The sequence below is a fragment of the Dreissena polymorpha genome, chromosome 3 (assembly GCF_020536995.1).
Source record: "Dreissena polymorpha isolate Duluth1 chromosome 3, UMN_Dpol_1.0, whole genome shotgun sequence".
Taxonomy (NCBI): domain Eukaryota; kingdom Metazoa; phylum Mollusca; class Bivalvia; order Myida; family Dreissenidae; genus Dreissena; species Dreissena polymorpha.
Window position 1 is genome coordinate 6,547,510 of NC_068357.1, and position 12,252 is coordinate 6,559,761.

Sequence of the window (12,252 nt, forward strand, 5' to 3'; positions counted from 1 at the left end):
CAAATACAATCATGTAAGCTGATTCACCATGGTCTGCACTAGTATCAGTCTTCTATCAGCAATATTTTGTTTGTCTTGTCCATCAAATGCCATAAAACAACAACAAAAGTGCTCAATGCTTGGATACAGCAATTCCTGGTTGATATCCAGACTGTCTATGAGTCACAGAGCAGTTCAATATTTCATTTATTTGATTCTTGACCAGGCCATGTTTTGACAGGCTATTACAATGGTAGTCCATATAGCTTTCAGACTGCCAAACTGGAATTGTTTTACAATAAGACAATTTTTTGTTAATAACATAATGAAATTAATTGAAACAAGAAATCTATTTTAAAAGATATTCTGCATTTATTGCCATCAAAAGAGTTCAAAATGGACAATTTTATTTAATTGCATTGTAGTTTGAATAAAAACTAAATAACTCTCACGGTGCATCATGTGGTTATCTTTTTTACATGGTTAATTAATCATTACATACATATTTGTGTTTTTTTTACATTCACCATTTTAAAAGTTTACACAAGTTATAATAGTACATCTCTAAATGTTTGAACTTAGAATTGGATGATATAATTTAGGTATACGGCCCTGATGTCTATTGGATGATATAATTAAGGTATACCGCCCTGATGTCTATTGGATGATATAATTTAGGTATACCGCCCTGATGTCTATTGGATGATATAATTTAGGTATTCCGCCCTGATGTCTATTGGATGATATAATTTTGGTATACCGCCCTGATGTCTATTGGATGATATAATTTAGGTATACGGCCCTGATGTCTATTGGATGATATAATTAAGGTATACCGCCCTGATGTCTATTGGATGATATAATTTAGGTATACCGCCCTGATGTCTATTGGATGATATAATTAAGGTATACCGCCCTGATGTCTATTGGATGATATAATTTAGGTATACCGCCCTGATGTCTAGTCTATTGGATGATATAATTTAGGTATACCGCCCTGATGTCTATTGGATGATATAATTTAGGTATTCCGCCCTGATGTCTATTGGATGATATAATTTTGGTATACCGCCCTGATGTCTATTGGATGATATAATTTAGGTATACCGCCCTGATGTCTATTGGATGATATAATTTAGGTATACCGCCCTGATGTCTATTTCCTAAACATAGAGACTACTATGAGAGTGTCATTGTGCACTCGAATTTATGTGATGAGTTGAAGAAAGGTTTCCATGGCCAGGCTATGATTACTATGATAAATACCTGCTACTATTAATATATGCATTCTATTATTTATTGCATTCATGGACATCCAGCATCTCTCTTTATGCTACTGTAGCTAGTTGTAACTGTCTGCTTTAAAAGAAGTTTGTTGTCATAATATTTGTTGCACAAGGTAATTTTTAGGTTTTACAATAAAACTATGTGTAGACCAATTTGGAATGTTTTCATTGCAGCAGACAGTAATTAATAAATAGAGATGTTGTCTCAAGAAAGGGACTTATAAGCAGAACTCTTTGCGAAAGGGACTTATAAGCGGGACTCAAGATTGCTTGTGATAAAGATAGGGTCAATATTTTATTGCGCTTAGAGGTAGAAGGACTTTTCATAACAATGTTCTGTTATATATAGTTTGATTATTATCTGCCATTGTTCAAAGTAAATTTTGTGCAAACCTTGCCCTCGTCTTTTTAATAAAGCAGGTTTATAATTGACCAAAATATTGTCCGGAATCTATTATGTTAAAATATCGTTAAGTATTGATTGGTCCAATCAATAAATTTTTTTAGATTGAACCATGTATTGTTTATTATATTATATTATGTTTAATTTTGTTGACTTTTTCTAAACAATTTTTGCAATATAACAAGTGAAAATAGACGGCTTATATAACATAGTTCGGAAGATTGGGGCATTGTTTCCATAAAATAAGACTTTTGTCTTGGAAGATATTGTCGTCTGCATTTTGTATGGAACATACATATACTTCAGCGTTATTGCTGTAAGAGTTCATTAGCTGATCCCAGTGTTTAATAGCAGCCTGGAAGAGATAGGAACACATTCAATCTTCCCAATCAAAGATCATTTGACATTTCAGTTTCTATGGTTACACACAAAAACAGCATTTAGTGGCTGTCTGGCTTTAGATTTCATGAAATATTGGCCAATCTCGATCATAATGCATGGGAAGTTGGTATATAACAACAGCCACTACTTGTAACTACTTTTATGGTTTTCCTTGTAAGGGATACTTATCAATTTTTCAAATGAAAGTTTGCATTAATTTTGATATTGAGTTACTTTTGCATTCAAAATTGCATTCTAGAGCTTTTTTTCTAACAAAATTACATTATTATTAGTTATTTCCTGGTTTAAATCAATGTCATTTTGCATTCAATCGTATTTTCATTTTATAACAGTATATTAAGTACATTTGGTTGACAAGGCTACTGCAAATTTCAGGTAATGAGTTGTTCCATGGTCCCCCCCCCCTCCCACACGCACACACAAATGGAGCAAGCAAGCTCATAAGAATAAATATTGTGTTTGTATGAATTCAAGACTTCTGTCAGACCATTTGCTTCTGACATTGAACTAGTTTGGGTGACATTTATTACCTGGAAGGTTTTGACATTGAACTAGTTTGGGTGACATTTCATACCTAGAAGGTTTTGACATTGAACTAGTTTGGGTGACATTTCATACCTAGAAGGTTTTGACATTGAACTAGTTTGGGTGACATTTCATACCTGGAAGGTTTTGACATTGAACTAGTTTGGGTGACATTTCATACCTAGAAGGTTTTGACATTGAACTAGTTTGGGTGACATTTCATACCTAGAAGGTTTTGACATTGAACTAGTTTGGGTGACATTTCATACCTGGAAGGTTTTGACATTGAACTAGTTTGGGTGACATTTAATTCCTAGAAGGTTTTGACATTGAACTAGTTTGGGTGACATTTCATACCTGGAAGGTTTTGACATTGAACTAGTTTGGGTGACATTTCATTCCTGGAAGGTACATGTAAGTTTCCTCCGAGTAAAATAAATATTTGTAACAGACTGAATCAGAGAAAAAAATATGTTTTTGTTATTACTCAGTTTTGTATCCAGTGGGGATATTAGCAAATAGAAACAAGAAAATCTTCATTTTTTGTATGCCCCCCCCCCCCCCCCCCCCCTCTTTAGAAGAGGAGGTATATTGTTTTGCTGGATGTTGGTCGGTCTGTCTGTTAGTAGACCAGTTAGTTTCTGATCAATATTTTGTGAATGGATAGACCAATTAGCTTGATACTTCCCATGTGGATTGGCCTTTGCCAGTAGATGACCCCTAATGAACTTGAGGTAATGAGGTCAAAAGCCAAGGTCGCTGTCACACTAAGAGTGAACCTTCTGTAGACTAGTTTGTTTCAGATCAATAACTTGTGAACAGATTTACCAATTGGTTTGATACTTCCAATGGGAATTTGCCTTGGCCAGTAGATGACCCCTATTGAAATTAGGTCAAGGTCACTGTCACACTAAGAGTGAACATTGTTTCTGATAAATAAGGGAGGGACTGATTAGCTTGATACTTTCCATGTGCACTGGTATTGGACAGTAGATTGCCCCTATTGAAATTGGGGTCACTTGTTCAAAGGTCAAGGTCACTGTCAAACTAAGTGTGAAATCATTTCCGATCAATAACTCGTCAACTGATTAACCGATTTGCTTGATATTTTACATGTACATTGGCCTTGGACAGTAATGAACCTTTGAAATTGGGGTCTTTAGGTCAAAGGTCAAGGTCACTGTCACAATAAGTGTGAAAATCGTTTTTTAAGTCGGTTTTGTTGCAAAAAATCATGTGTCAAGGTCCAGTTAGGGATTGGGGGGGGGGTGGGGGGGCATCTTTCTCTGACGGCGGAGCTCTTGTTAATTTAATGTTGTTAATTTGTTTTTTTATTTTTTATTTCAATACAGAATTGTTTTGTTAAGTAACATGATGAAAATGAATGCAATTTATACAAACAAACTTGCATGAAACCTATTGAGGGGAAAAGATCGCGAAAGAGTGAAGATTTTTCTGTGTTTATGTATGTTAACAAGACCAAACAGCTAAAAGCTGCCATATTGTATGAAAATAGCGCACGTCATGCACACATATTGGCTTCAGGGCAAAGTGGACACTACAGGGTGATTTTAATGTATGGCAGATCTGAATACACTTGCATTTTGTTAGTGAAGCTCAAATGTGACATTTCTCATTTTAAAGAATGTAAGAAACAAGGTTTCAACAAACATTTTTATGTAAAATGCAAATTAGCATGTTTTATTGTCATTTGTCAGGCACATAAGCCAACTGAATTGCATGCTTGGATTCATAAATCTGGAGAAAAATAGGTCATATATAGGTCAACAAGACCTTGTATAAAACACAGTTAGAAAAGCAATAATGAAGATTAACTTTCCTCATTAAAAATATAATTAAGTAAGGCATTATTGAGAAAGGGATTACTAATTTATTTGATGTTTAAGATCTTCAGAAAGGTTAGTGTGATAAATATTTGTACTCTGTCAGAACATTTTCAATACTTAACCAATGAATTTTCATTAAGAATACTGTGACCATAAGCAGTGTGGTAAGCATAACAAGTTTTGGGACAAATGGAAAGACTGTACAAAGTTATCCCAATAAAGCCCACAGTACATAGTTATCCCAACATAGCCCACATAACATAGTTATCCCAATAAAGCCCACAGAACATAGTTATCCCTATAAAGCCCACAGTACATTGTTATCCAAATTATAGCCCACATAACATAGTTATCCCAATAAAGCCCACAGTATATAGTTATCCCAATAAAGCCCACAGAAAATTGTTATCCCAGTAAAGCCCACATTTCAGAGTTACCCCAGTAAAGCCCACAGTACATACAACTGTAGTTATCCCAATATAGCCCACGGTTCAGAGTTATCCCAATAAAGTCCACAGTACATAGTTGCCCCAGTAAAACCCACCGTGCATAGTTACCCCAATATAGCCAAAAGTACAAAGTTATTCTTATCAAAGCCCACAGTACATAGTTTTACCAGTAAAACCCACAGTTCATAGTTACCCCAATATAGCCCCCCTACCTTCTGAAAGTGGAGGATGAATTATCTATGTAAGATACTGCCAATATGGTTTAAAACATAAATGAAAGAAACAGCTATTAATTAATTTGATTTGTGAATATTGCTTAAAAGACAGTGCTGACATAATTATAACATGTCCAGAACACACTCAGTAAATTGTTGCAGAAAAAAAAGTTGTTACTTGAAATAAATCTCATTGTGAATAAGATATAAACCATGTTGAAGAAAATGTAACCTCAAAGTTTTAAGATAATATCAACATAATATCAAATATATGTTTCAGACATTATTTAGCAATTGTTGTAAAGTTTTGTTATATACCGGTATATAATTTTATGATACACCACTTGACACATTTTTTGCTTTATTTTGTATATGTTATTACCTTCTAAAAGACGTATAAAAGACTGGTTCACAAATATGTTTTGAAGTTTGTCATTAAATGCTCTTAATTTATAAATGTGAACATCTGAACTAAGGAGCTCCAGTAAATATACAAGAATAAAATTAAAGAAAGAAAAATGATATCATCACCTTGGCTAGAACCACTTAACCTTAGAGTAAAAGTCCAACGCTAAGAAGGTGGCGCTCAGCCATCCGTGCAGCTAAAGTTTGTTATGTATTTTATTTTTTATATAAGCAGTCCTCCTTTTGTTGCAAAATATAACACAATCGTTTCCTGTTTGTTACAATATTTAATTACCATGTTTTGAGCTCACCTGATTGCTCAGGTGAGCTTTTGTGACCGAACTTTGTCCGGCGTCTGTCCATCGTCCGTCTGTCCACATTTGTTCGTAAAAAATCTAGAGGCCACATTTATTTTCCTATCTTCATGAAACTTGATCAGAAGATTTGTCCAAATGATATCTGGATCGAGTTCGAAACTGGGTCATGCTTGGTCAAAAACTAGGTAACTAGGTCAAAAAGAAAGAAAAACCTTGTAAACACTGTAGAAGTCACATTTCATGCCCAATCTTCTTGTAACTTTGTCAAAATGTTTGCCTAAATGATATGTTGGTTGAGTTCAAAAGTTGTTCCGGTCCGTTGACAAACATGGCCGCCAGTGGGCAGGGCAGTTTTCCTATTTGGCTAAAGAGAAACCTTGTAAACACTCTAGAAGTCACAATTTTTGCCCAATCATCATGAAAGTTGGTCAAAACATTGGTTTTATTGATATTTCGGACGAGTTTGAAAATGGTCCAGATCGGTGAAAAAACATGGCCGCCAGTGGGCGGGGCATTTTTCTCTATATGTATACAGTCAATCTTGTGCTAATGCGATCACTTGAATTAAGCGACATATGTCTTATGCGACCACTTTAAATCCGGCCCGAGCGTTTTAACTATATTTTCATATTGTATTAAGCGACTTTTGTTTTACACGACCAGCGACCCCTGATTTTAGTGTATTTTGATGCCCAGTCTTGAATTAAGCAACCGCTTTAAGGTAAACGTGGTAAATCTGTTGATCGTTAAGGGACAAATCAGTGTTGTTTGTTTATCTAAGCCAATAAGATGAACGATTACACCTTTGTTTTGATTTCACACCAGCCATTTTCCTTTGTCCCAATGACTGGTTCTAACCGGTGTTAATGCTGACTGCGTATCAATTTTTGGTGTTGAATAATACAGTGAGGTATTGCCAACAGTCTACGGGTTAAAGAGTTTACTATCTGGGACGTTCAGTGACAAATTTGATCGCCGATTTTATTGCAGAAACATTGCGCTGACGCGACAAACATTTTTACAGAGTTCTCGAGAGGTGTAAAAAATAAACTATTAATCGGTAACATGTAGCGAAATCTGTTCATTAAAAAATGTAATTATTATTATGCTAATGAGTTTGTGTTAGCAAATTTTCCAATAATGCGTGTTTATTTAGTTTTTAATCAAGGTGTTTTATTTATTTCCCTATGTACCATAATCGAGTCAGATATATATAAGCTTGCATGCAGAAATTTAAATGTCAAAACGGAAAGTATTAACGTTAAATGAAAAAATTCGGGTATTGGAAGTGTCGAAGAGTAAAAGTGCACGTAAATTTATATGCGAATGAGTTTGGAGTCGGAAAAACCCATTCACCATGCAAACAATTTACATTGTTTTTAGAATAAGAGAGAACAAATACAACTTATTTTAAGTAAAAAATTGTTTTATTCATTTTATTTATACTTAGATTCATTTGATTACAAAAGCTGAAACCGCTGTGTCAAAAGGAGATAATCCTATATCTGGATTTAAAATCAAAGGTCCGCATTTATCCCAAATGACCTTTTTTTATTTAAAGACAATTTTATTAAGAGACCACTTTTGGTTACTCCCTTTAGTGGTCTCTAAATACAAGATTGAATGTATAGTGAACACATGTTAACACTCTAGAAGTCACATTTTTTGCCCAATGTTAATGAAATTTGGTCAGAACATTTGTTTCCTTGATACGAGAGTTGAGTTTGACAATGGTTCCGGTTAGTTGAATAACATGGCTGCCCGGGGGGGGGGGGGGGGGGGGGCAGGGGCAGTTTTTCTTATATTTATATAGTAAAAAAAGCTTGTGAACACTCTAAAAGTCACTTTATTTGGCCAATCATCATGACACTGGTGAAAAGAGTGAAAAGGTTTTATATATATCTCAGATAAGTTCAAAAATAGTCCCGATCGGTAAAAAAACATGGCCGCCAGGGGGGTGGGGCAGTTTAACTTATGTGACTTGAGAGAAACTTTGTGATCGAACACTATAGAAGTCATCTTTTTTGCCTAATCATCGTGAAACTTAGTCAATACATTGGTTTTATTGATTTCTCTGACAAGTTGGAAAATGGCTCAGATGGTCGAAATACACTTTTTAGCTCACCTGATTGCTCAGATGAGGTTTTAGGATTGGTCTTTGTATGCCGTCCGTCGGTCTACATTTGGTTCGTAAACTCTCTAGCATTCACATTTCTCAAGCATTCTTTATCAAAGTTGCTGAAAGATCTCAGTCAAGTTTGATGATGAGCAAAATCACATAATAAATGCCATAATTATTGCCCTTAGATTGTCCAAATTTTCATTATACTATACACAATCCTTGTAAACACTCTAGAGGTCACAATTTTGTTTCAGATTTTATGAATCTTGGTCATAATATTTATTTTTGTAAGCAAAGTTTAATGTTTGGTTAGGGGGGTCAACTAAAAATATAGGTAACCAGGTCAAATCTTACAAAAACAAAAACACTCCATGTGCCAGAGTTTTGGTTCAATAATGATGAAACTTGACCAGGATGTTTGTGTGGACAATATCTAGGTAAAGTTTGACATTTGGTAAAGATTGAATGAACCGACTCCTCTCAGGTGAGCGAACTAGGGCCATCTTGGCCCTCTTGTTTAAGTATTCAATATATGCATATTATGGACATTTAAAAGCATGGTTAATGTTCAGTATAACTGTTTCCTTGCAAATAACATAACCCCAACAAAAAATTTGAATAATATTTTGTTCAATTTTATCAATTCATCAAAGTTTTAACAGGTCCCTTTAACTGAAATATGTTTACTTAAAATATTTTATGGTAAATTTTCATAAATTAATTATTTAGACATTGTTTCTTTCAGAAAGCATTCAAAACTTGTGTATAACAAGGCTCAAGATATAAAACATTTTCATCAAGTTCGTGCAGAATAGGTTACCCCTTTCAGTGCTGGAACCAAATTTTGAAGGCCTTTGCAAACAGTTTGGATCCAGATGAGACGCCACAGAACGTGGCGTCTCATCAGGATCCAAACTGTTTGCTATTCTGATAGTATTCTTTGAAAAAAATTCGAAGAAACTGCTAATTTTAGAAATGCAGCAGACGACATTTTAGCAGACAACAAATTACCCAGCATGCAAAGGGTTACTGTATATTTGAGCCTTGCTCAGTGAAAACAGCGTTTTATGCATGTGTGTAAAGTGCTGTCCATGATTAGCCTGTGTAGTCTGCACAGGCTAATCAGGGACGACCCTTTCCACTGTATGGATTTTTATTTTTAAGGAAAGTTTTTTCTAAACAAAAATTTAGTCCAGGCAGAAAGTGTCCTCCCTAATTAGCCTGTTCAAACTGCACAGTTTAATCTTTGATGGACAAGCATTTCACCCCCTTTTCCCAGAGCGGGTCTTATTTGAACATTGTCATAAAGGCATAGTACAATATGGCGAATTGTTTCCTTCTTACTAATTTCAGACGCTGTCAGTTGGTCACAACCTCAATGACAATGCGTGGCACACAGCCTACATCAAGCGACGTGGACAGGCGGTGTGGTTCTGGGTGGACGCCCTGAGGCATGTCACAGGTATGGGTAGATTGTAACCATCACATCTGAAGGCATGTCACAAGAATGAATGTAACCATCACATCTGAGGAATGTCACAGATATGAGCGGAGTGTAACAATCACATCTTAGGCTTGTCACAGGTATAAATGGATTGTAACCATCACATCTGAGGTCAATATCACAGGTTTTAGTGTAGTTTAATCATCACCTCTGAGAATGTCACAGGTATGAGTGGAGTTTAACCATCACATCTGAGGAATTCCACAGGTATGAGTGCAGTTTAACCATCACATCCGAGACATGTCACAAGTATGAGTGTTACCATCACATTTTATGAATGTCACAGAAATGAGTGGAGTGTAACCATCACATCTGGAGGCATATCACAGGTATTAGTGGATTGTGACCATCACATCTGAGACAAGTCACAGGTATGAGTGGAGTGTGACCATAACATCTTGAGCATGTCACAGGTATGAATGGAGTGTGACCATTACATCTGGTGCATGTCACAGGTATGAGTGATCAGTAACCATCACATGTGAGACATGTTACAGGTATAACCATCATATCTGAGGCATGTCACAAGTATGAGTGGTATGTAGCCATCACATCTTAAGTATGTCACATGTATGCTTTGAGTTTAACCATCACATTGAGGCATGTTACAGTTATGAGTGGAGTGTGACCCTCACACCTTGTGATATGCCACGTGTATGAGTGGAGTGTAACCTTCACATCATTAAACCAAGGTTATTTTTTTACAGATTGGTTAATTTTTTTAGTGAAAGGTATAGTACATTATCTTAACATTGATGTTTATTTAGGGCTTAAGATGACTTGACATTTAACTAGCCTTGCCTCATCACTTGGTCATAAAATGTCTGTTAAACTGTCATTTGGTGCAGTATGCAGCTGCGGAACATAGCTTAATTAAGTGACCTTTTCCTCACATATACCGTAGGCGCTCCCGTGTATAGCGCGCAGGCTGTTTTTTAAATGCAAAAATGGAGAAAAAAATATTTAAAGACAATAAAACCACCAAATCGGACCGAAAATGGCCGCCATTTTACTATTGCTCAATCCAATAATCCGGGGCATTGGAAAGCTTAATAAAGCATTCAAAATAGGAAGCGTCATTATGATTAGGAGCATGGGTTGCATAGCACTATACTTTTCTGACAATTTTGTAATTTTCTAGCAAAAGATTAACAGTCCATGTGCATTTCATGAAAAACTTGAAAAAATAAGAATTAATGTACATCGTTTGATTTTTCCTCGGGGGAAAGCATGGGCATTATTATAATACTGGTAAATTTGAATGTCGCATGGGAGACAGGGATACAGTTGTTGAGGTACACCACTGTTGAACGTTCAATAATTATACACACAAAATGCAATTGCATATCTTCACATTCTCAAGTGTAAATTAGTGTCTCAAATGTCAATTAGCGTCTTAACAAGTCGTGGCACATATTACTCAATAACATCTGCCAATTACGAAGTGCAAAATGACCCCCTTTCACACCTACCGTTACCCGCAAAAAAGACCTCGTTCTCACATACCCTTGCCTGCTCTCCGGAATGTCGACAACAATACCCATCGGAATTCATCAATAAAGAAGTGTAAAAACACAAAAAAAGAAATGTCCGCAAGTTTATTCAAACAAATTTATTTTTGACCATAACTTCTACCGTACCATTATAGGATGGTAGTTTTCTGGAAAAAAACATGGCGGCCATTTTGATTATTTACGATTACACAACATATTTTTTACCAATTTAGCAGCCAGGATAGCGTTGTATCAATGTATAGCGCGCAGCAGCTTTAAAATTTTAATTTTGGAGGTAAAACACTGCACGCTATACGTGGAAACCTACGGTACCCATTGGGGCACCTTGGTGTATACATTGTGTTTTCCAGGCTTTGTAGTTTGTGTTTCAAGTATACAGAGTGTTTTCCTGGTTTTGACCAGCTCATCAATTTCTATTTGCAGACAACATCCCATTGATCGCAATCACCCTGCATGTGAAACAGATAGTAGTAGGATCCATGGGACCCCTTCTATCAGGTAAGGTGCTATTGGAAACGCTGTACATCCCTTTCCCACTCATTAGCACAGTCAAAATGGCTAAATGCAACCATAAAGCCAGAACAGCCTGTGAGTAACTCGCAGTCTGTTCAGGTTTTATACTGTTTGCTGTTCTTTAGTCTCTTAGAGTTGGAAAAAAGCCTTTAAAACTTGAATCTATTAAGAATGCTCTTTTATTTAATTTCAAAATGCGTATCTGCATGAGCAATAAAGGGATATGCTGTTGTTTAGCCAAGAAATAAAAATACCCCCAGCGGCTAAAATAGCTGTAACTGTTGTTACATGATTGTGACCGTGGTTACACATTTTACTATGGTTAAAAAATATTACTATGGTTACATGGTTTCACTTGTTAATGCAACTGATATATAATAATTTATATTAACAGTCATGAAGTATGACAGCCTGTTATTGATTGAAGGTCCTGCAGCGTTCCCATCAGAGGAAGGGGTGCAGGGGGACATGCCAGTAAGGACACGGGACATGCCATTGAGGACACGAGACCTGCCATTAAGGACAAGGGACCTGCCATTGAGGACACACAACTTTTTTGTTGGGGACATGCAACAGTTCATCTACAATGGCAACCAATTCTTTGACATGGCTAAAGAGAAATCTGTTGAGAGCATTGAAGTCACAGCCAGGTTGGTGGGTTTGATATAATTGCAGTCATGCTCCTTCTCTTAGGCTTAATAATGTATTCATTCATGATTACATGTTGCTTGTCAGCTTTGTTATATATTTATTTGACATGAATATTGTACA

The 12,252-nt window shown here is 35.9% G+C and overlaps 1 protein-coding gene across 1 annotated transcript in view; it reads left to right on the forward strand.

Moving 5' to 3' along the window:
- LOC127872820 (neurexin-1-like) overlaps window positions 1–12,252 on the forward strand; it is a 171,509-nt gene that overhangs the window by 135,571 nt on the left and 23,686 nt on the right. The window contains exons 7-9 of the mRNA XM_052416236.1: window positions 9,304–9,412; window positions 11,392–11,466; window positions 11,909–12,131. Of these exons, the coding sequence (XP_052272196.1) occupies window positions 9,304–9,412; window positions 11,392–11,466; window positions 11,909–12,131 (407 nt within the window). The remainder of the gene's footprint in view (window positions 1–9,303; window positions 9,413–11,391; window positions 11,467–11,908; window positions 12,132–12,252) is intronic.